At 46.6% G+C, this 25,945-nt stretch overlaps 2 protein-coding genes across 2 annotated transcripts; one reads left to right on the top strand and one right to left on the bottom strand.

Annotated features, from left to right (window-relative positions):
• Positions 1 to 217: 217 nt before the first annotated feature.
• On the top strand, positions 218 to 3,291 carry sox8a (SRY-box transcription factor 8a). Its single transcript, XM_034558379.1, has 3 exons — positions 218 to 627; positions 1,397 to 1,653; positions 1,766 to 3,291. Exons 1-3 carry the CDS (start codon positions 218 to 220, stop codon positions 2,530 to 2,532), a joined length of 1,434 nt encoding a protein of 477 aa, XP_034414270.1. The 3' UTR covers positions 2,533 to 3,291.
• A 2,809-nt stretch (positions 3,292 to 6,100) lies between these two features.
• On the bottom strand, positions 6,101 to 25,710 carry LOC117748828 (arf-GAP with dual PH domain-containing protein 1). The gene is made up of 11 exons (XM_034558926.1): positions 25,620 to 25,710; positions 16,900 to 17,027; positions 14,225 to 14,316; positions 11,219 to 11,301; positions 9,502 to 9,614; positions 9,210 to 9,356; positions 8,080 to 8,163; positions 7,841 to 7,903; positions 7,415 to 7,486; positions 7,092 to 7,320; positions 6,101 to 6,129 (listed from the first exon to the last, which is right to left on the bottom strand). Exons 1-11 carry the CDS (start codon positions 25,708 to 25,710, stop codon positions 6,101 to 6,103), a joined length of 1,131 nt encoding a protein of 376 aa, XP_034414817.1.
• Between the last annotated feature and the right edge of the window lie 235 nt (positions 25,711 to 25,945).

A 25,945-nucleotide genomic window follows, 5' to 3' on the forward strand; every position in this document is an offset into this window, starting at 1 on the left:
GGACACAAGGGGTGGAGAGATGCAAGGGGGCCAGTAAAGAAAGTACTAAAGGGGAATTATGGACTGGTCAAATCTTGCCCGGCTGTGGCGGAGGACGCCGAAGGGAATAGTTCAAGACTTTGGGATTTTACTTGATTTCGGGTGAAACAGCCTCACGGAGCCGTGCGCATTTACGCACTTGGAGAGTTCCTCGGGAATCGCAACGTTTTAACCGAGAATGACAGAAGAGAGCAAGTCCTTCGCGGAGTGTCCCCGCAGTCCGGCAGGCAGCGACAGCTCCGTGTCCCAGCACGGAGCGGATTCGGAGTCCCCGACCCCTCCAGCGGTGTCCGACGCACGGGAGGCAGCGCGCCCGTGCGGGATTACGCCCAAAACGGAGAGCAGCGTGGAGACCGAGCGCTTCCCCGCGTGCATCCGCGACGCGGTGTCGCAGGTGCTGAAGGGTTACGACTGGTCGCTGCTACCGATGCCCTCTCAGGGGGAGCGGGGGCTGAAGAGCAAACCTCGCGTGAAGCGGCCGATGAACGCGTTCATGGTGTGGGCGCAGGCGGCGCGGAGGAAGCTGGCGGACCAGTATCCTCATCTGCACAACGCGGAGCTCAGCAAGACGCTGGGCAAACTGTGGCGGTGGGTACTGAGTCTGCGCCGAGGAGTCTCCACTTGAACCCAAAGAGCAATGAGCACCGCATGCATCCGAGTGTGAAGACCACCACAGTAGAGTCCTGGTTTCTCCGCAGGGACCATGAATCCCAAATGAGAATGTGCGACGTCTGTGTGCGAGAGCTAACGAGCAATACAAGTATCTGTATTCATGAAGCTATTAAGCATTACAAATGATCCGATTGATTGGCCGAAATTTGGCGCAAATAATAATAATAATAATATAATAGTGTTTATTTTGTTTTGTTTGCACTGAAAATATTACTAAAGTGTACGTTAAGTATCACGAGTAAACAGTACTCATAATACAGAGAAAAAAAACTTATAGATTATATATATATGTGGATTATTATTTACTGATGCATTGATGTGTACGTAGTATTGCTTCTGTTGTTGCATGGGACTAATTCTATATAGAATATGTATTTAATCTATGACAATGCATTTGGACTTCATCAGCTCATCATGTGTTTTGTGCGTTAAGTCTCGATCTGTAAAGGAAACTGAGACGGTGGAGACAAAATGTACTGAATTGTGGTGAAGAAAAATATCACATGTGTGCCAAATGTCACGAGGTAATAAGAATGATTCTTATCTGTGATTTCCGGTCTGGTATTTAAGACAGTAAACGCATAACATGTGGCAACATGTGTACTCTATGGCATAGCCAATGCACTTTCTGGCGTTTGAAAGGACCTTGAATAATCCAATGTCTCTCTCTCTCTCTCTCTCTCAGACTTCTCTCTGAGACAGAGAAGCGGCCCTTCGTTGAGGAGGCCGATAGGCTGAGGATGCAGCACAAGAAAGACTATCCGGACTACAAGTACCAGCCTCGGAGACGCAAGACCACCAAACCCGGGCAGGGGGACTGTAGACCCACACTGGTCCAGCAGCAGCAGCAGCAGCAGCAGGGCTTGTGTAAAACAGAACCAGGGGGGGACAGGTTGGCTGGCACGGGGGAAGTGCACCATCATTACGACCAAGACAGGGCAGGTTAGATGACTACACCTTTTAAAAGTGCAAGTGTTGCCACTTATAATTGTTTTATTTGACTTGCTTCAGTATGGATATAGTGATCGGTGCTTCCTTTGGCTTTGGTTTCCAGGTCAGTCTCATGGACCTCCAACACCTCCCACGACCCCTAAAACCGAGCTCCACGTGGGGAACAAACCAGAGGGCCTGCGCCCTGTGGACGGCGGCTCCGTTCCTCCCGCGGGCCGCCAGAACATCGACTTCAGCAACGTGGACATCTCCGAGCTGAGCACCATCGATGGGTTCGATGTCCATGAATTCGACCAGTACCTCCCCCCCAGCAGCCACGGCTCCGCTCTTCTGACCCCGCCAGACAGCGGCCACGGACACAGCCACCCCGCGGGACCCTTCGTCCTGCCCAGTAGCCACTCTCACTCCCACGGCGTCCCCACCTGGACGGCCAAGAGCGGGGCTTCCGCCGGCATGACACCACCGCCGCCGCCGTCCTCCTCCTTGTCCGGCCATGACGCACGCGTGCTCCGCGAGGACTCCGGCCAAAAACTTCAGATTAAAACTGAGCAGCTGAGCCCGGATCACTACAGCAGCTCCTCCTCCTCCACCACTCCGCCGCCGCCACAACCCGAGTACACGTCCCTCGGTTCCTCCACGTCCTCCTCCCCATCCTCCGCCAACCAACCCGACTACGCTGACCTCCAGAGCTCCAATATCTACCACGCCTTCTCCGGGTACCCTGCCAGTCTGTATCAGTACCCGTACTGTCACTCCTCTCGCAGGCCTTACTCCACACCTCTTATCAACAGCCTGGCCTTGGCGCCACCTCCTCACAGTCCTCCCTCTGGCTGGGAGCAGCCTATCTACACAACACTCAGCAGGCCTTGAAGAGGAGGAAAGCCCTCCCTTCCCCAAGCGTTTGGTTATATGGACAAAAACTTTAATGATTACTCAGATCGGGACAGAACAACGGCCCGCCTGGATGACTTTTAAGAGATTCAATGACTTTAAAGAGTCCCTTCCTGGCGTTTCGAGTGCGGGGTCTCTAAAGAACCGTGCCGATATCAGTCGGGCCAAAGCGCCTTATTTTGCGTCTGCATATACGGTTGCATTTGGTCATTTTTGTGAAAAGAAATTTCACGAGATTAACAAAGATTCTCTTTTGTGAGGGGAAAAAGGACGGAGGCTCGCAGTCTTATGGCCGTGAAGTTGAAACCTGCCTTCCACAATAATGAGATGCCGGTATGAGAGCAGCACCTATTTAAAACCAAGCCTTTCAGTTTTAATAGCAGCTTTATTTTCCAAGTTAGTTTCTTTACCCCAACCTTCACATCGATGAGGTTCAAAGTCAACGGTGTTACATTTGAACTGGAACCCGAAAGTTCCCCCCCCCCCCCCGTTTATTGGTGCAGAGTTATGTGAAAGGCCTGAATTATTCTGTGAGGATTTCGTAGCCGGCAGGAGAAGTGTATTTTATTGAGCTGCATCGAGGCCGAGAGATTGGCTCTTCTTCTGATCAATGGAGGTATTATCTGATTTTAAAAGAAAAGGATGCAACTGTTTGACATTTTGGGAAATGCGGGAAGATCGACGCCACTCGTTTTTACTGTCATTTGATACAATATTATTAAAAAAAACTCAAACTGATTATAGCCGCTTTTAAGCTCACTCAAGAAAACTGTGCCGTGTTATTTGTGGGCCGGATGTCGTTCCTTTGTCTAACCTGAACCTAAACCCAAGTCTAATACCTCTCCGAAGGATGAAATGGAACTCGTGTACAACCTCTAACACTTTATCTTGCGGGGTATTATGTGATCCCAAAAAAAATCATCACTTCTGTAACTATAGAAGAAACGCCATCACTGTGTCACACACTGGGACCACGTGTATGGTTTACCCATCCCGAGATGGTAGATCCCAACATTATAGGGCGCTAAAATAAAGGAATGCAAAGGGCCGAGAGCCCCCCCACACACACACGCACACACACATACACACACACACCTCCTCTGCAGACAGCGTGCATTTCAAACCCTCTCCTGTCCCTCCTCTCCTGCCACATTAAACAGTTGCTTTCCGATCCAGCAGCTGCTCCTGCTGGGTTTCCTGTGCGGAGATTAGCGAATTTCACAGTTCGCAGGTCTCCGGTCGGGAGTGTCGGGCCGCGGGGGCCTGATGGACGGGACAGCTGGATCGGGGTTTCCATGCACTGGAACAAGAAAGCCCCCCTGTTGATTTAGGACACAGGAATGGGAAAAACAAACAAAAAAGGGCTCCAGTTTGACTTTAAATGTGTTTTTAAATGTATCTAAAGGGTTTACACTCAAACACTCACAGTAGCGAGTCATCCCCCAAATGGTGTCGAACATACCCCCCCCCCCCCCCCAAAAAAAAAATGTAATAAACTGAGGCGGCAGCTTGACTATTAATAAATGTTTGCTCCACGTGCCTGCACCTCAGCGGGCCGCTTTTGAACCCCTTCCTGTGCGGGTCCCACCGGCCTGCTGCAGCTCAGTGGCTCCACTGTCTGAGCAGTTTGCCAACGACAACCAGAAGGGCCGGACAGAGGCAGCATTGACCCCCCCCCCCCACTGGAGCAAGAGTGGCGAGATCATCAGGTGACATTTACGCCACCAGAGCACATCCACACACATGGTGAGCTCCTCTGGCAGGTGACTGGCGATGAGCGCCATCTACTGGTACGTAAAATAAGAGAACACAGTTGGGACTCCACAGGAAATCCCTTGAGTGCTGCTGCACCTTGTGTGTAGATGTTTTGCTCTGTGGCCTTTGAGGAAAGCAGCTTCTTTTATTTGCGTCTTTTGTCTTTAAAAAACAAAAAACAGCATTTTTCAACATGTCTGGAACTTCACCTCCATCCTTTGTCTGAGTTTGATCAGAAGATCAATCTCATTGATATATATATATATATATATATATATATATATATATATATATTCAACAAAAAAAAATAATATATATATATATATCTGGTTTGAAATCAGACCTGCTCCTCATCTCCGCTTGAGGCTTGCACTACTAGCATAACACACCTGATCCTCTGTCTGCGATTGAGTTGCATTGTGGGTAATGGGGGTGCCGGGCGTTGATAGGGATCAAGAATGTGTGGAATTGGACAGATTCTGCTGCGTCGATTACAATATTATACTACCAATATACCTGCATCAGTATTGTCTGGTGAGAGAACTCCCATTATGACGTGACAGAAGAGCTCCATCTGCTGGATAAATGGACGTAACTGCACTCTCAGGGTTTTAATTAAAGGATATTTCATAATTGTTTCAACTTGGGTTCATTTCTGTTTGGTTAAAATCAACTCGGGGGACACAATTATGAAAATGAGACCCAAATTGTAATAAACCCCGAATAATCGACCTACCTGGAGTTGGTGAAAAAAAGTAAGTGTGTGTAGCTCCAAAGGTGACACAGATATGCAGAAGAAAAACACTGGATGCCGCTCGATTTCAGGTTCATCTGTATTCATGTTGAGATGTCCACGATGAAACAAACTGCCACTGTGATTGAAGGGTTCAACACAACACTGTGTCTTCAAAACGAGACGCACAATGTAAATAAGAACAGTTGCCGAGTTGAGAAGTGTTTGTATAAATTACAATCCTGTCACATTACAATCGTTGAAAGCAGCGATAACGGGTCGACGGTACAAATACATAAAGAGAACAGCTGTCAGATTGAGGTCGTTAAAGAACCCGGCCCGGATTGCCGATCAGCCACCTCCAGCTACGTTAACAGCTACGGTGATCACTGAGAGTTTGTGTGTCTGTGTGTCTTTGTGTGTGTTTCTAATGCATATTTGTTGTTAACAGCACTTTGTAGGTTTCAGGTTTAACAGGGTCTCAGTGCCAGAGGTTCAACCTCAGTGTCCTCAACGAAAAACATCACGATTCCACACACACACACTCTCACACGCACACACACACGTGTACACACACACACACACGCACACGGTAAGCCACTGTCATCAAAACTGTACATTCAATAAATTAACAATGCATCGTCTTTGTTAAGCGATCAGTGAAATGACTAGATTACATAATTTACATTAGATTACAGGGAGAATGAACCATTCACGAGACGAAATCTGAGAGGAGGATGAGGAAGAGGAGGGGGGGGTTGTTGCAGGGAAAGGGTCCACATGGCAGAGGAAAGCTAAGGTGATAATGTATGGCACAAGGTTGGTAGGCGCAATCGTGATGACATCATCCACCCTTTGGCCTCCGATGAGAGTTCAGGTTCTCTACACACAGGTGGAGCTCGCGTCCCTCTGTCTCTTCCTCTTCCTTTTTCTTCTTCTTCATCTTTTCTCTCGTCCCCAAAATAACCCCCACCACCCCCCAGCTCACACACGCTGGGGGTTGTCTCTGATCTGAATGAGACTGGGCCGGTCCGTCCGAGTCGCGGCGTCCTGCGGCCTTCAGGGCTTGTGTTTGAAGTGGGCCTCCACTGCGGAGACACAAGCACAAATGTGTGACGTCAGAGTGGTGGTCTTAATGTGTGTGTCCCGCTCCTCATTGACAAATATTACACTTTCACCAGCGCAACAATAACTTTGGTTTAAATATTTCACATTTCATACAAGCACATGAGATGAGACTGGAGGTTTCTTTCTCACGTGTATCTTTGAGGCACAGCGATGCTCCTCAGACAATAACTGGCAGGGCTCTAAATGTATTTGTCTAAAAATGTACAATGCTTGTTCTTCTTGGTGAATGAGGAGCTAGTGGAAAGGACGATGGACAGAAGGTGACGTAATACAGAGCCCGGGGAAAGGCAGGCGTGCGGCACGCCACAACCACAGTCACCAGACTGTGAGGTGGTGCCAGATGGGACTCGAACCCACAAACGCCAGCTCAGGCGCCTTGCCCATGAGGCCACTGGGGCTTTGCACAGCACGTTATAAGTGCCCTCGAAATACAGCAACACTTCACAAATCCCAACATGTGGTTTGAACTAACACAACAATACACTAACGGCCCACTCGTTTAGAGCAGGGGGAGAACCCTCAGAGGACTACTTGAGACTAAAACGGTGACGTCGTGCCAAATTGAAAATAAACGGACGTGTTGGGTCGACAGAGAAGGCGAGGTCATGAGCGGTTTGGCAGTTAGCTCCGGCACGTGTGCAGGGAGGAGAGGAGCTATAATGTTATGAAAAAAAAGACTTAAAAAGAGATTATTTTTAATGAGTATTATAAATATGGAGTTCTGATGACGTATGGATGCCAATTTGTCTTGAAATACGGGAGCCCCATGTTTAACGTCACATTGCAATGAATTGTGGGTAATTCCCTTGGGCAAAGTCTGCATCTTATGCGGACTTACGGAAAGGGTTTAATGAAGGGCTCAAACAATGTCTGCCAGACAGCCCTCAAACACTCAGGGGGGGACCGGACTAAATCCTCACACCTGCATATTCCTGCGGCCTCATGGGTCGGTTGATGACCCTCTGGAAGGCAGAGATCCAGTCCCGCTGCTCGGCTTCGGTCTCGCAGGCGAACAGGAACTTCCTGTCCGGCGTGACGATGGTGATGCCGTGGTTCCAGTGGTGGCCCTGTGTGGAGGAGGGCAAGCCGGACAGGACGGTGTAGCTGTTCTCCTTGCTGCCGATGAAGACCTCGCCCCGGGCGTAGGCGTCCTGGGAGACAGAGGGGACAGGGAGAGTGACGGGACGTCCCGCGGACGGACGGACGTCGCCCGGTCGGTCGGAACGGAACAAAAGGACGTCTTACCAGAGGGTCTTTGAAGTACATGAGCCGCCTGTCGTCCATTGTGAACCACCTCTTCTTGAAGCCCTCCGTGTGCTGCGGCAGAGCAAGAGAGGCAGTTAGTGTCAGAGGGAGGTGACAAAACATAACAATAATAATACTGTATCTTTTTGTCATGTATGATCTGAGTTATTTTGAAGCACATTAAGGTCACGCCTGTTATGTGACATGTGCTGTATAAATAATACTGTTTAGCATTAAATGGACACTAAAATAATCCCTCATCTTTGCATTTGTTATTGTAAAATATTCATATTGTTTGACGTTTTCAGGTCTTAACAGCTCAAACAAATGTGTCTAGAGATGATTCAAGAGAAACATTGCGAGAGGAGGAAGAACAAATACACAATTCACTGCAAAGTGTTTCCCGGGGTTGCCGGCAGCACACACCTTTGGACCCGTTTTCTCCATAAATCCTTCCTTCATGAAGTTTCTGGTCAGTTTTGGCACGAGCTGGAGGAGAAAAGCCAGAAGACGCGTAGGGTCACATGACAGCACGCGCGTGATATTGAACATAACGCTCGGTTAGTCCCCCATCCCCAAGTGTCACGTATGATGTTGTTGGATGTTCCACCCGGCTGGCGTGGGAATGCGTCGGGGTATCACCTTTAACAACTATCTTCCCTTACCTCCTCGTCACTTGCTCCTGGGAAGGCCACCTGTAGGTAGTGGAACCTGGCCGCTCGGATGGCGTTGAACCAGTCGACCGTCTCCTGCACGAAGAACAAAAACACCCCTCAGATGCAACGTTGTCCTGCCTGGAATCACACCGTTTCTTTTGCACAGTTGGGCTCAGAAGATGTTATGTTGTTTTATTGTGTTGTTATCTCCGATGCCTGTGCCGTGTGTGGATGCTGCAGAGCTGTCGATACCTCGAGCCACAGTGACACTGAACCAACTGAGCCGACTCTTGCTGTCACCGCCTGCAGTAACACCGCTCCGCCAGCAGAGGGAGCAGCGCTGCGCCGGTCTCACTCTCCTCTTTACATCTTCTCCCTTTTTCTCCCCCCCTCTTCATTAACTCTGTCTCTCTCTCTTTCTCTTTCTCATTATGTATATGTAAACTATTTATAAACAAAAGAGTGGGTGGTTCTTCTACAGGCTCAGAACATCAGTCCCTATGTCCTTATCATTAGCGATAAATCATCCTTTTCCAGGAAAACTTTCTGACCTCATCATTCCCCACAAGGAAGGCCCACGCTGAGCCCAGAAAGGAGAGGCAAGTGACCGTGATAACCTGGGGGGGGGGGGGGGAGGCTCCGACCCTACAGGGGGATGCTGGGGCAACATATTCCACGTTAGACGGGGTCTGAACGAAACAGGACCGGGCCACATTGTCCGTCGTGTTTGGTCTTTGATCTTTGAAATGAAACAATGCCAGTGAAGGTTAAAGTGCTGAGTTTCACTTGAAGGCTGTTTGAGGTCGCTCACATCCATACTGGTTGTGTGTACGCTGCAGCAGTCGCAGCCCTTCTTCTTTCCCCAAAGCCCTCCAATTTGTGAACAGTAAGTCAATTCTTGCACTCCTCCCCTGAATGTGAGACACCATTGAGGTAAAGCTAAATGTCCGCAGCCCCCCCTCCCCCCCAGTAGTCACTGTCACAGAGCCAAAACAACACAAACTCTGTCACTATCCAAATACTTTCTGACTGCTCTGTAGCCACAGCTCCATGAACTATGATGGGAGTCCAAGTGGGATTAGTAAAACAGATGGCACGCATCATACGCTAATATGTTTTACAATTGTTTATAAAATGACCTTAGCATCGCTGTGGTAGACGAAGATGTTCCTTGTGCTGTTGTCTTTCAGGTAGGTGATCTGCAGGCCGCACGGGTTGCCGATCTTGGCCGGTTGGAAGGTGGCGTTGAGGGTCTCGATCTTCATCACCGCTTTGGGATCCCTGGCCTGGGAGGAGGGGAAGGGGGAGGGGGGGGGGGGGCGGACGTGGGGGGGGGGGAGACACGGACGACAAAAACGGGATTCATTTTCCTGTGTGTCGACGGCTTCTGAAAAAGCATGCCTTTAAAATCGTCCGCATGGTCGCGCTTACGTCCTGCTTGTTGAAGTATTTCAGCGCGCCCTCCCTCTCCGACAGGATGAACTTTCGGCTGAGAAACTGACCGTTGTCTCTTCCTCGTTTCCATAGGAACCCCTCTCTGTACCCTGGGCAGAGAGTGAAGGGAAGAAGAAGAAGAAGAAGAAGAAGAAGAAGAAGAAGAAGAAGAAGAAGAAGAAGAAGAAGAAGAAGAAGAAGAAGAAGAAGAAGAAGAAGAAGAAGAAGAAGAAGAAGAAGAAGAAGAAGAAGTGTTAGGAGGAAGTGCAGAATGAGACGGCGGACAGAGAGATCTTATTTGCCTCTATAGATCAAAGAACATCCTTTCCCTCGTTAGCGATGTGATGTTCTATTCATAGCCCGTAATGCCGTCTATTTATGGGTCACAAGCTCTGCCCACACTGCCTCCTTTTCTGTCTTTCTGACGCGTTCTCTTTCTAATCGTGATCTATTTTGGCGGCTTAATGGGTGGAAGATGTCGCAGCACGATCCGGTTGACTGACTTACATTTCAGCCATCTCACTTGTTTCCAGAGTGATTTATAATAATCAAATAGTGACAGAAAAAAAAGAAAACGTCACTGAAAGTGACACGTGAGCGATTTGCCCTGAACCACTGCATAGAAAAGCACAGAATGAAAAAAATGAAAAAGGTTCAATAATATGTTTCGAAGAAGAAGGATAAGCGGGGCATACATATTCAGTAACAGGCTCCTACAAGCATCATAATCTAATCTTTCCTCCACTGCAACATTCTCCCTATTAAATGCCCGCTGCCATTGATTACCTCTCCTCTGTCTCCCCGCCCTCTGCATTCCGCTCCATCCGTGTGTGTCCGTGTGTGTGTGTGTGTGTGTGTGTGCGTGTGTGCGCGTGTGCGTCTGCGACTTTCTGATATGAAACATTCACCTCCACTGGCATTACCTCATTGATCAATAGCCCTGCTTGTCCCCACCCTCGCCTCCTTCATCCTACCGGATCAATATTCAACATTGGCTGCGGTGGATGCCTGGTCACTGCCCACAGTCAATCTCAATCACACACACACACACACACACACACACATGCAATGCACCCCATAATGAGTAATGAAGAAAGGATGAATGCAGATATGGAGATGACAGAATATTATTACACTCTGTCTGCACGTGTGTGTGTGTGTGTGTGTGTGTGTGTGTGTGTGTGTGTGTGTGTGACAATAAACGAATGAGGTCACTGCGAGCCAATCACAAAGCTCCATCTTCAACAGCGGGAAATGTATACTAGTTGACACAGACACACAAACACACGACTAACCACGCACACCTTTTATGCAAACATATGCATAAATACTTAGGAGGCGACAGGAGAAAAATAATGTTTGAAAGTCAGCCATTTAGGATGAATTAATTCCAGCTAGCGGCATCCACTGGGAAATATTTCGCCGAGGTGTTTTCAAGGTTATCGAATGGTAAAAAGTGCAAGATTAGCGGAACAAAAGATTGTCCATTTTATTATCCTTTTCTTCTTTCTTTCTTTTTTTTTTTACTCTGTATACCAGTGTGCTTGCGCATACGTGAGACCTACCAAAACTATTCCTTCAATAGTGTTTTTACATAGAGGAGACCCAGTCCTTTCAACGCACACCTCACCATTCATTATTCATGTCTGAGTTCAATCGGAGTGGACCCCGATGAGGGTCTTCACACGTACTACCGTGTCAGTGTGCGGGGTACCTGCAGAGTAAGGCTCCTGCTTTTCCATGAACTCAAACTCGTTCCTCTCGTACTTGGCTCTGATCCACTGCTCTCTCAGCATCCTGGAGAAAAAGAAAAGAAGAAAAAAAAGCTTTCAGTTACACGCTCACGAGCTGCCCCGTCCTACACACGTGTGAATCCTTTCCTACGCAGTGTTACCCAAGCTTTAAATCTATAAGCGTTTATCTTTTGACCTACAGTGAGCGCCATGACGAGGCATGACATGTTATTATAAGGCCCTTATGAGGAGGTGGCAAGAGGATTGAGAGGGTATCGGTAAAAAACTGCACTTTAAAAAGCAGCTATGTATATGTACCGCTTTCATAGCCCAATGGTTACAGTTCATGTTACGGTTAGATCTGTCTGCCCATTTCCTGTCTGCCAATACACTCTTCATGTGTCCAATCGAGGAAGAAAATGAAAGATTATTGATTATTTATTGTTATTTTCTAAATTGTAAATGGTTCCTTTTGTTTTCAGTCCACTATGTCCAACAAAAAAATGATGGAAATCATTTCCTTTCATTTTTTTTTTTCTCCTTCGATTTTATTCAACAAGCAGTATATATGTTCATTTATCGCAAGGATCACAATATTTAAAGTTATCGCACGGTGCATATTTTTACTCATGTTGTGCATACCACTGATTATATATATTATGTATTTTTTTAAATATATATATATATATATATTTAAAAACAAATACAAATATATATATATCAGTGGTATTGATTAATACAATGACAGAGAATTCTTTAATTGTTTTCCATTTTTCTCTATTGTTACTTTAAGTCCTGATTGTAATGGAATATAGTCCTTGAGCTCATGGTCTTCAGCACTTTGTCTGCACAGTTTATACCAAAGCTCCAAATAAAGGAAGCAATCTGAGCTTCAGACAGGCGTCTTCCTCTTTCGGATGGCAACACTCGGAACATCACCATGCCAACGATCTCTCTCCTCCTGTTTCTTTCTCCACCGCTCTCCACCTTTTCAGTCTGCCCTTTGGGCTCAAAACAAATAGTTGCATCATCATGAAGAGGAAAAAGCGCTGCGCTCTTAGCGGGTGTCTCTTTGGATGGCACCCTCTGGTGACACTGCGTAACCGGTAGCCTACTTGGGGGAGTCGAGTGAGCGAACCAGAACAGACACCATGGCGCGGGCGGCGAGGAAGAGGACACAGCTCTCTCTCTCTCTCTCTCTCTCATTCCAGTCGTCTTAGTTCTGTTTGTGTCTATTTTAATCTGATGGAAAGGGAGGCGGACACGTAAAAAGAGAAGGATGGACGGGCCCGAGAATGTCCGAGGCAATCTGTGTCACTACATCAGCTTACACAACTAAAGTGTATGAAGAAGGGAAAAAGTATACAATGTGTGTTGGTTCAGAAAAGTCTGTAGTCTTCGGGCAGTACTCCGAAAAACGAAGAAGAACTGTGACTCAAAGTTGAAAAACCATAAAACGTGAAAAACTGTCCTTTCATACACACAAAGATGAAGAGGAAGTTTTTTTTTAGTGTTACACATATACACATATATCTTCATTAACGGTAACAACATGGCGTGCAGTGCGTTAGTCCTCATCAGCATGCAGTGTCTGCAGTCTGCTTCTTTTTTTCACCCAACTCTGAGAACTGGATACTGGACTCAAAGATGACGTCACACCACTAGCATTTTCTGAGCTCTGGGGGAAGTTTTTATGAATTATAAAACCTTCATAACTTTAAAATTCACCATACAAACATTCATATTGGACCTTATTGTACAGCTCTACATACATCTCTTTCATAGTGGTGGACTATGGGGAAAACATTTGGGGATTCTTCCGTTGACTTGTCCAAGTACAAGAGCACAGGTGTTGCTAATAACATTAACGAGGGCTCCATTCTCATTCTCAGCCATCAGTCATGTTATTGTCTACACTTGTGCTTTTCAAAAAATATTACAAAACGGGAGCTAACTGGCCTGCATGAGTGCATTTTTTGTGTTTTTATGAAAGACATCGTGGCATTCATTATATGAAAAGCACAAGTGTAGACAATACAATGACTGATGGCTGAAGAGAATGGAGCCGCCGTCTCTCTTTACTATTTACAGAGGAAACAGTTGTCAAAATATGACTGAACTTACAAGTCAGCGTTAATATTTTGTCCAATAAAGGTTGTATTACACCTTGACACACAACCTTTAAGTGATGCTGGTGCCAAAATGGACGCTCAGTAGAGGACTGACTGTACTCTGTATTGTCTTTAACACGGGCTAAGCTAGGCAGTTAGCCTGGCAAAGGGTTGTCTGTTAGCTCAGCGGTCCCCAACCCCCGGGCCACGGATCGGTCGGTTGGTACCGGGTCGCACACAACGACGAGTGAATGAAAAAGTTTTCATCAAAGTCGTAAAAATGTTTTATTTTGAAAAAGGACTGGATACATCCGTCTGTGTATCTGTGGCTCTCACGAGTTTACGAAATACGTCGCACATCTCAAGAGGTCACGTATTACGTATACGTGACCTTAAAAGTTAGCGAGCCACAAGCGAGAGAAAATGAGTAAAAAAAACAACAAATGTCTTTGGAGAGCTTGACAGCGACAAAAAATAAGTTACGGAGCAGACCGGACGTAACAAACACACTCCGGGTGTCGTTGTCTCCCATCACCCCCGAGACGGCACCGGCTCGTTGCAGATAAACAAGCTCAGGGCTCTCACTAATTCGGCGTCATGGTGAGTTGCATTTCTATGCACTTTTTTGCCGGTCGTATCATTTTATTACGTCATATTTATCGCCCACACTGTGAAGGCCGGTCGGTGAAAATATTGTCCGACACGAAACCGGTCCGTGGCTCAAAAAAGGTTGGGGACCGCTGTGTTAGCTAACTAACAAGTAGCAGAATTCCGTTAGCACATGTGTTCTCCTTTCTGACGACAGCTTGTATAGATACCATGCTGCACCTCAAGCATTGACGGTTGAAAGTCACAACTGAGAGGACCGGCACTTACTTGCAGTCAGTGTGTGTTGGTCTGTAGTAGAAAGCAGGAACCTTCTGCTCGTATTTGGCCTTGGCTGCATTGTTTCCTTTGGTGGCCGTCAACTGAAAGGGAACGCAACACAACTTAGTTATTTTACGGCTAGATACTGTTCAAAGTGGAATATTCCCTTCAATTGTTACCTCACAACTTATTTAACTAAATGTTAACCAGCACACAGTTTAGAGGTGTTTTATTCTGAAAAACTGTCATAACAGTTTTTAGTGCATCTACGCTGCACAGCTATAATAGTTATAATAAAAGCCAATATGTTTCCAATTTTACAGAAAGTGTGCAATTTTAATTTAATAATATTTTTTTTTCTCACTTTTATATGTCAATTGGATTCCAAAATAAAATCTGATCAAAATAAAAGGACCAACATCTAAATACCAACACTTATTTACAGCATACATTTCATGGAAATAAACCGTGGAGAATAGTGACTCCAAAACTACAAATGTGCTTAAGCATAGACAATATCAGGTGTGACAGAACTTTAATTGTGAAATTGGCAACACTGCATTGGGATTTGTCGGCTTTCTTCCCTCGTTCTCTCCAATGTGCGCCCCCATCCAGGGATAATCCCTGAGCCCAATCCAGCTGTCTGAATCCCTCAACGCACCTCTCTTATCCCCTGCGGGGGCGCCAGAAAGGGGGCTGCAGCACCGTGGCGTTTTTTATTTTTTATGGTGAAGATCAAACAGCAGCAAAAAAGTTCGAAAAAGGAGACACGTCTGCTGCTAAAATGTGACGCATCGGACACCTCGGGTGTGACATTTAGAACAGGATGTCAATGGTCCCCTCTGCTTCATACGGTGTGCTTTCCCCTTTATATTAAGTGCTCACTATTCCAGAATGGGAGATGCTTGCAACAGACCATTACATCCAATTGCTGTTCAACAAAGTAACCAAATGTTCACGATGAGCTGGCAACAAATAAATGGGACCAAGAAAAAGATCTTTCCTCTCTCACGTACAGCCAAAGAAAGAGCTGGGGCCTCATTCATTAAAACATGCCCACCAACGATACATCTCATTTGCTCTACAGCCATATATACTCGTCCACACGCATGCACGATAACAGAAGATTTAACACAAAGCCTTCGCTGTCCTCTTTCTTTTTTCTTCTTCTTTTCTTCCTACACTACAATCAAATGCAGTTGTCTAATCAACTAATACTCTCGTGTTTTGGTTTTTATATTTAAACACCCACGCCTCCACAGTATTACGCTTAGATGTTAACCTCAAATCCCAACAAACATGGCAATTATTGTCATCCCACATCTCTCCCACCTCCTGTTTCACCCCGTGACTCATGCCAACGTCGCCTCCCCCCAAAAGTCCTTTTTTGTCACCCAGTGGTGGTGCTAAGCCGCTGACACGATCCACCCCACAACTTTTTTTTGTTGACTATATAGTCTTAGAAAAAAGTATTTTTTGCCTATTTGCACACTTCTTGTCGACGTACATCTGAAGGGGGCATTTTTGCTCGGCACATAACACACAGCTCAGCTTCTTTTTTTTTCTCGCTCCCGGGATGGTACTTTGTTGATCCCTGTGAGGACACGCTGTCCTTCCAAAGAGAGGCCAGAGCTGAAGAGCAATGATTTTTATTTATTTGTTCAACTTATTTGTATTGGCTATTAACCTATTGCTAAAACCCCATCCCTGACCTGAAGTACACTGCAGCGTTGGCTCTAAAACTGCCTTTAAATCCGCGACGTGTTTCCTCATCCTGCTTTATTTTCAATCTATATCGTTAAGAAAATGTCCCCTGACTAGTTTGTTTCCATAGAAAAAGTTAAAATAATGCAACATTTTCAGACCCTGTTACCATGCGCTCCAGACCTCTTTTTGTTTTATCTGTAATGTATTAATATGAATACCAGTTTGTATGTTCTTCACTAAGAGGCCAACAGAAAAGCTCACACCTAAGGTTGAACTTATCGTTTGTCTGCCATATGAGGAACTGTGGTTAAAAGCCATGATCAATGTCACATTGTCTGACCCGCTGGGCCCCAGAGCCTTAAGGTACTCGACAGGAAGCCAAGCAGTCATCGTTACTGCCCAAGAAATCACAATTTACTGAGCTGGGACAATCTCATCAAGTGTGAACGCATCAAAGACTGTGGCACATATTGTTCACTTAAAATCAGGGCAAAAAGACAATCAAGCGTGTGACTGTAATCCAGTCGAATAACCTTAAGCGTGCTTCATTGTGTGTTTTATGTATCGCTTTGTGCGGGTATTGCTTTTTTTATGTGGCTGTCACAAAATTGTTTATTAATGTCCCTCTAACTTTTAAGATTAACAAGACTTTTGACACAGTTCGTGTGATTATTTTCGGACCACGCGTTCTTAAAGGAGTGGTTCCAACACACTGGTTGCCTGGCAACTGGTCTCACACGTAAACTGGACACACAGGCGAAGAAACGGTCTAGCACAATCTGACCAAGATATAAGGCGTTATCTGCTGGTCAGCAGGCTTAAGGGGAAACAGCAGGTATAAGAAGAAACTCGAAATTAATGAATTTGGACAAAGAGAAAGGGGGTGCTGTTTATGGATAGATACCTCTAAGTGGGAATTTTTTTTTGGGGGGGGGGGGGATGCAAGCTCTGATGCACGTTGGCTATCACTGCCTTACCTCCACCTCGCTGGCATCCCACGTGTCCTGGACAGACTTGACCCTGCTGATGTGAGGGATGCTCCGGTGAAGGAGCGAGCAGGCCTGGCAAACAAACACACCCAAAGTCAGCGACGCCCAGTCCGGCTCTGTAGGAGAGAGAGACAGAGAGAGAGAGAGAGAGAGAGAGAGAGAGAGAGAGCGTAGGGAGAACAAGCACGGAGGTGAAAGGAAGGAGAAAGTGAGGTTGGGGAGCGAGAGAGAGATAGGGGGGAGGAAATGAAATTGGGCAAAGCGGTAAAGAAGGACGACAGAGAGGATGGCGGTGGGGTTGGGGAGAGATAAAAGGAGGAGGGGCGAGAAAATCGTTGTCATAAAAGCGCCGCAACAAAGAGAACACCAGCTCAAGGGTCAGGCTATTAATACGGAAAGTGCTGAATTGCTGATATGAGGGAAATAAATGAAGCAAACATTACAAGAGTATGCCTGCTCATCAAGGGAGAGGGGGCACCAACACAAATTGGGATTTTGGGTGAAATCCTATTTAGCTTACTGATCAGAACTCAGCCGGGGTAGTTATCAGGTTGGTTTCATCACCAGACTCCAAAATACACATTCATACATGCAGACGCGCTCACAGCTGTTGACCATTGGCCATGCAATGGCTTCAAAGGAGAAGACAGGAAAGAACAAACACAAACACACACCGGATGTTGAGCGTGCGACTAAACGCGCGCTCAACAGTCTCATCAGCAGTCAGACAGAATGTGAAAAAAAAAAAAAAAAAAAAAAGGATGGATGAAGAAAAGAGTTTTAAAAGGTTTTTCTGTCCACGCCGTGGGTGTTTAGCAAAGGTACATTTGAGTCATCGTATCACATGTATAGACTGTATAGTGTCACTAGTGTCATGTATAGAGGGAGCTGGCAAAGGTAGTGAGAGATAGAAAATGTGTGTGTGGGGGGGGATCCGATAGGTGGAAATTAAAGCTCAGTGGGTAAACAGAAATAAGCTTTTTTTTAAGGGTGCGTCAGTAAACAAAATATGGCTTTTGGTCACTTAGATGTACACATTGCACTCTGGGAATTTGCGATGAGCCTTTTTCACCCTTTTGTGACTGAATAAACAAAACGATTAACAGATTAATCAATCAACCTGATTAATAACCATACGAATGAGTTCTTTTAGTTCATAATATGGCATTAATGATGTTAGAAAGTAACAGGGCTGCAAGAGGTCAGTCTGCTGGAGGATGATCAACAGCAGCCTGGCACAAGGCCTATAAGTCATATATCGGAACAGATGATGACATGGAGACATCTCTCAATATTTTGTTTCGTCTGATCAAACATCAAAAGCCAAAGACAATGAATTTCATTTGATGTAAAAAACAATTAGTTAGGTTTTGGCAACAAAACAAGTAGTTAGGTTTAGGCAACAAAACAACGTAGATAGATTTAGGCAACAAAACAATTAGTTAGATTTAGGCAACAAAACAATTAGTTAGGTTTAGGCAATAAAACAAGTAGTTAGGTTTAGGCAACAAAACAAGTAGTTAGATTTAGGCAACAAAACAATTAGTTAGGTTTAGGCAACAAAACAAGTAGTTAGGTTTAGGCAATAAAACAAGTAGTTAGGTTTAGGCAACAAAACAACGTAGATAGATTTAGGCAACAAAACAATTAGTTAGGTTTAGGCAACAAAACAAGTAGTTAGATTTAGGTAACAAAAACAACGTAGATAGGTTTAGGCAATAAAACAACTTAAGATTATGGTTTGGGTTCAAATAACTACAGGAGTGTCGTTACTAAACTACAGAAGTTACATCAAATCGACGTTGACTTCTCATTTCAGTCAAGGCACTGACAGCGGCCTCCTGAACCAAATTCTGTTTTGTTTTTGTGCCTTTGAGCCAATAGCATAAGAATCCCTTTGATGTCATTATTTAGGAGTTGCGACCTTTACAGTTGACATTTGAGAAGCTAAAGTCTACCTTGGGCTCGGCGCTGCCAATGCATCAGACAGGCTCCATCCGGGATGTTGGAACACGTGTGCGTATGTTGTCTTAGCACGTGTTAGCATGCATAGTGCATGCGTGGCTCAAGCAGCTGAGAGCAGCGGGTCCTCTTTCTCTCTCTCTAAGCTGCTGCCATTTCTCACACAAGGAGGCCCTCCTCAGTGCGGTGCACCGCAGCCATGTGAATACATGTGAATACATGTGAATACATGTGAATACATGTGCATGCGTGGCGACAGTGTTTGGGAATCGATCGGGAGCCAAAAGACTCTTGCATTTCTATATCCACTGGAGGAAAGCGTAGATGAAGATGGAGAGCAGCAGGGGAGAGGAGACGATGGAGGAGGAGAGGTAGGAGGCAATGAGGAAGGGAAGGGAGGAAGAGTGTGGGTTCTTTATCCTGCCTGAGAGAGATGATGTGAGCGCACAAGAACCCCCGGGGGTGTTGCTACCATCCACGATAATCTTCCTCCGATCTATCTCTCTTGACCCATGACAACTCTGTGAAAGGGTTAGGTTAGCTTTTTAAATTTTTTTTTTTATAAATGTCAACTCATCTTTTCATCATTCTGGCTTGCGATTAAGCATGATGCACCGGAGATGGCGCTTTTACGAGAACAAATCAAACCACTTTTTTTTTTGTTGCCAGCGACACACACACACACATACGCACCTACACACAACCCTGCTGACATGAAATCACACAACCAACCATTCGGCGGTGAGGTCATCGCTGTATGAGTCAGGCCTTATGGAGAAGCAGACAGCACTCATGGAGATTACTGTGGCCGCATGACTGACTAACCACACACACACACACTCACACACACACAGGGTTCCCTCCTCTACATGTTCATAGGAGATGTTTGGCAACAGGATTACTGGGAACAACAGATGCACAGTGGTCGTGGCGAACAGGAGGTGGAGAACTCCTGATAGTATGACTCGTGTTTTGTGCATATGCTGCTTGTTAAAGAGCTGCTGCTCCATCTCCGAGGAATTGTTGAGAACCAAAAAAAATGAAAGAAAAGTCCAGTTTCGCTGCTCGCCTGGTGGAGAGTCAACGGAGCTTTTGATTAGGACCGCAGAAGGTTGAAGAAAGAAGGCCCTGTGGCGTTACTGCAGGGCAGATGCTGGATAAATGAATGATGGGGGGGGGGGGGGGGGGTTATCTATACAAGGGCAGCCCCTGTGCCTCGGAGCATTCCCACTTTTCTGCATCTGCAGCAGTTTCATGCGTACGCCTGGACGTGTACACATCAGTCTGACAGAGGCTGCTTCATGGTCGGGGTTAATGACGAGACAGCGGCAACCAGCAGAGGTCGTGACCCTCTCATGTCTTCGCCGAACCCCCCCCCCCCCCCCGACAGCCACTGGCACAGACTGTTGTTTTCTGCATCAGTCTTGTATATTACTCAACTTTTGTTTAACTTCAGCGTGGCCCCAGCTGCATGTAAAGAAACGTAGACATTAAATACAATGGCACAGCACACAGGATTCCACTTGAATCTGTTGAATTGTGTCTGTGGAAAGCTGCAATGTGTGTTCTTCAAGTGTTCTGCATTGGATGTTCCACCCTGACACAGACCCACCCACTGCAGTCAGAACTCAGAGTGCTATGGATTCCCCTTTCCTTCTTTTGCGTTCTATGCTTACAATCCTTGACTCTAAAACAGCAGGTTTTGTTTGTTAAGTGTAATTTCAAAGGCGGAAAAAGAAATCCTTCTCGTCCACCCTCAGGGTTTGCAAAGCGTGGGCACATATGTTACATTTGAATGAAATCATTTGAATATGTTATCACACAAATCATCGTGATAGTGGGACGCTGAAATGGAGCGCTGCATTAACTCGCTGATCGCCAACCATATGAACAGCAGCCATTATGACCTACGACTCACGAACCACTCTCGTCTCTCAACAACTTATCTTTGGTTCCCCTCGGTCCAAATGAACCCAACCACAGGTGTGACTTGTGGGTTGACCGCAACATCCTTTCTTCCTTAAAGGTGAAGCATAAGATGTTCTATGTGAACTTTAAAAGGTTTTCATTTCATGCAACATTTGGAGCAGATCTACCTTTCAATAATCAAATAATATCGCAACATTTTGCATGTTTTACCCCACCAGGTAAGGATTAGACTGTTCATGAGAAAAATGGCTGTTCGTAACTTTTAGATCAGGCTGTTGTCTTGAATACTCTTTAAAAAAACAAAAAAGGTTTGGTTCCCACTGGGATTCTCCAGTTTGGAGGGCAACTTCCTGCTGGTGAACTGGGTGCATACGGCATCCACGTAAATGCGGTTGCTTCAGGGACTCTTTTTCTTCCCTCGATTCAATCCTGCTTTGAATTATGTGCACGACTTCCTTTCACTGCACGTTGTGGGAACGCAGCCTGCCGCACCTCAAACGGGACAACGTGATCACACCTCCACCCTCTCCGGCGGCCCGAAGGTGTCGCCTTGGGACAACGTACTGTAGCATATTTAGCTACTGTAACAGGTTTCCCCGTTACCCGGTGAGTCTCGGAAGTAACAGAGGCAGCAACACGGCTTGATGTTTGTTCCAAAATACTTTTATTGACATACAGTCTCCGAATGACGGCTCCTCGCTTCTCTCTGTCGCCTCTCAGTCCCTCCTGCTCTTTATTGGGGAGAGACAGATAGATTAACCCCAGCTGAGGCTGATTAACCCTCAGCCCCATCTTAGACTGATTAGACATCATTCCGGCACTGTTCCCTGAACCACACCCCCGCTGCTCCACCCACTCTACAGCTGAGCCTAACCACACCCCACTGCCACAGCTACATAATTCACGAAAAGGTATCATGAGGATTTGAGCATGAGGAGTCTCCATCAATCTACTGCGAGGGGAGGTCACAGTGGTTGAATGCTGTATAGATGCGCGATGGCTGAGGAGCATATGCCTACAAATGTAAGTTGACGGTGAATATTCAGAATTACTAAATAAAACAAGACAAAATCTACGTAGAGCAATGAATAAAAAGTGAGGCAAACACATTATCAATGCTACAATTGGCGAGGGATATTTTCTTTAATGTATTAAAAAACACTGTGTTTCAATGGGAAAAGGCAGCATTTTTTTTCCCTCAGTTTTCTCCTAATTTCTTTTAAAACTAAACATTGAAAAACAGTTTGGAAAGCCATAAACAGGCTGCCATAGGAGCCGATTCCACCTCCGTCTCTCATCATAGTTCCTGCCGTTGCTGCTGTTCCACAAACACCGTCTTCACACCTCGGAGGACTGCCGAGGCTTCTCTCCGGGGGGGGGGGGGGGGGGGGGTTGTGTGTCCTTAGCAAAGGGCAGACCGACAACGCTGCTGAGCGACGGAGAAAACCCTGACCAATAAGCTCCCGGCTCAGCCTCTGAGCGGTCTCATCTGAGCACGCCAGCAGAGGAAAGATAGGGAGGAAAAAGAAGAAAAAGAAACGCAAAAGGTAAGGAAGGGCAGAGTAAGAATGACTAAGCAACGGAAAAATATGGCACCTTGTGTGTTTTCAGACCAATTACAGCCGGGTTTCTGTCCAGTTAATGGATGTTGTTTCTGTGATGGGGAGATAAGGGTGAGGGAGGACAGCCAGGTCACTGTGGATCATGTCTGTCTTTGCTCTGTGCAATAGTCTAAGAATGCAATGTCTCGGAGTGGTGACACTTCTATTCAATTTCTATCCAAAAAAAGTATAAAACAAACAAAGATAAATGTCATTAGTCCCAATTAAAGGCAAGTCAAATAATTGAATAAATAACTGGGACTTTTAGGGATGCCCAAGTAATAGACGTGGTCCGAGAGTCCTCGGGAAGACATGGCGCGGTTTTTTGCACAATGGCAATGCTAACATCCGTCATTTATCAATCATATAACAGTTACCAAGGCTCATCGGCAGAAAGTATACATCTATAAGTCTGCGCTACCGGTTACATCCTGCTCTCAGTACGCATGCTGTTTGTCTGTTTATGTTGCCGTGTTCAGATGATATGTAGATGGGGTATATGGATGGATGGAGAAAGACACGTTTTGGTTGACGAATCGCTGTCCGGGCGCTTTTCATCCGCGCGGTCGGCTCTCCCCCCGACATTGCTGTCAGGGTTCAACCGAAGTGATACCGTCACTGTCGGTTGTGTTCAGGTGCCTCGCTTGAGGGGGGGATCCAAAGCACTCGCTGTGGGATCAGAGAGCACACACGAGTCCCTTCATGAGCTGGGATGGGTCCTCCCTCAGCAACCAGCTTCACCGACGATCCCACAGATGCTGCACACCACAGGACATCGGTCCCACCTTTGCTTCACCGGGGCTAAATCTGATTATGTAAAGATTGTAAAAGGAGAAAACAAGCACGCATTTAATAATCGGAGCCTATGTTTCCTCCCGGCTCTTTGGATCGTTGCAGAACCGTTCAGGTGGAATGAAAAGGCCATACGGGTATCGGTGATTGTGGCAATTGTACCCCAACAACACCCTTCTTGCTTTAACGCTTTCACAGCATATCTGTTGCCTCCACACGTATCTCCACATGGCGAGAGAGAGAGACGTCATTCCTTCCTTTTTGCTGCTATATATTAATGCTGTGAATATTGTACAGAGAAGCTTTGATTAGCATTAAACACAAAGTACAGCTGAGGTCGATGGGCGTGTCATCAGTTTGCAGCTCTTGGGTCGTAAACGTATTACGACCCAAGAGAAAAAAATAAAAGGGAGCGCCGAAATTATTGTAATTCTTCCTGCGAGGACCACGAATGGCCAAATGTCACGGCAGTGCATCCGATTGTCGATGAGACATTAAGGACGTCGGAACCACGAACGTCTGCACGAGACTTGGAGACAATCCGTTGAGTCGATGTTGAGACCCTCTGAAGTACACACTTTGAACCGGAAAAGGGAGGCGATCACTCAAAGATGTGTGGGATTCATCCTCCGGGAACCATGAATGCTGAAAGAAGTTTCATGGCAATTTATGTGGCAATAGTTCTGGAGCTATTGCAGACCAAAGTGTGAATGAACTGTCTGTATGTAAATTGATGGTACTGACGACCAAAAGGCCATATCCAAATGTCAGATACTTTAAAATCTACTTGTCAACACACACACACACACACACATAGCACCCACCATGACAAAAGCCATTTCTCTGCTTATTTCATAACGCGATAACCTCCTCCGGTCCAAAATGGCATCCCCCTCTTCAAGTGTCCTCCGCTCAGAAACAAAGCTATTTAATTCTGCGAGGGCGCCTCCGACTCCGAAAGCTGCTCCCAAACAGCCAGTCCTCAGAGGAGCCACAGCCAGGGCCAAGGAACAGGCATCCTGGGCGGGCTCGGCTCCAAGGCGCCGGGCGTACGGCCCGTACTGGAGCCTCTGTGGCCACTCACTGGTTTATTGGCCATTGCCAGTGAGAAGAAAGAGGTGGGGGATGAGGACAGGGTGGAAGGAGTGTGTGTGTGTGTGTGTGGGGGGGGAGAGAATTAAATAGGGCCATTTAAATGAAAAACAAACATGCACACAGCAATAATTACTGAGCATGCTGACAGTGTAGAACATGATGACACCAGACCACAACACCAGCAAACACACACACACACACACACCAATAGCTGTGGAGGGGAAAGTTGACATATCTATGCACAACCTTACACACACATCGACAGCCACACACAGAGACATCTTCACACACACACAATGACAGCCACACACACAGACATCCTCACACACACACACACACACAGACATCTTCACACACACACGATGACAGCCACACACACTGACAGCCACACGCACAAACATCCTCACACACACACACACAGATATCTTCACACACACACAATGACAGCCACATGCACAGACATCCTCACACACACACACACACACACAATGACAGCCACACACACAGACATCCTCACACACACACAGAGACATCCTCACACACACACACAGACATCCTCACACGCACACACACACACACAGACATCTTCACACACACACGATGACAGCCACACACACAATGACAGCCACACGCACAAACATCCTCACACACACACACACAGACATCTTCACACACATACAATGACAGCCACACACAGATATCTTCACACACACACAATGACAGCCACATGCACAGACATCCTCACACACACACACACACACACAATGACAGCCACACGCACAGACATCCTCACACACACACACACAATGACAGCCACACACACAGACATCCTCACACACACACGCACAGACATCTTCACACACACACAATGACAGCCACATGCACAAACATCCTCACACACACACACACACACACACACACAATGACAGCCACATGCACATGCACACACACACACACACACACACACACACACACACACACACAATGACAGCCACACACAGACAAGCAGTCAACAAGAGTGTTTTATGTGTTTATGGCTCTGACTAAGTCCAGAGTCCAGTCTCTTTAGGCCTTAATATACCTGCAACAAAAATAATAAAATGGGTGTAGATGTCTCCTGCCAGGCCTTAGAAATCCTTTCTGGGCCACATTTCACTCAGACGTGTTTGGGGTTTTGGAGCACCAGTTGCCCCCCCCCCCCCCCCCCACCACCCCACCTTGACCACAGCATCCTCCACGTAATTAGAGCAACTGCGGCTGCATGCACCGGCTTACACCGGACCACCGGCTCCCGCATCCGCACGGTGGTTGGTCGGGTCGGTTGCCTACCTGGATTGCCGCAGTCGGCGCACGTTTCGTTGCCCGGTCTCGCCAGCACGTCTTGCAGGAGCCGGTTGTTCCCCTCCGGTTCCAGCGACATGGTGAACGCTTATCCGTCCAGCCTTACACCGCGGGGGGAAGGAGCCCGACCCGAGAGGCAGACAGACCGACGGAGCGACTACTGCTCGATCACCTGTCACCTCCAATCTCTCTCTCTCTCTCTCTCTCTCTCTCTCTCTCTCTCTCTCTCTCTCTCTCTCTCTCTCTCTCTCTCTCGCTCTCTCTCTCGCTCTCTCTCTCTCTCTGAGTCTCACTGACTGCATAATAATCAAGCC

This window comes from Cyclopterus lumpus, chromosome 19 (assembly GCF_009769545.1).
Source record: "Cyclopterus lumpus isolate fCycLum1 chromosome 19, fCycLum1.pri, whole genome shotgun sequence".
In the NCBI taxonomy this organism is placed as follows: domain Eukaryota; kingdom Metazoa; phylum Chordata; class Actinopteri; order Perciformes; family Cyclopteridae; genus Cyclopterus; species Cyclopterus lumpus.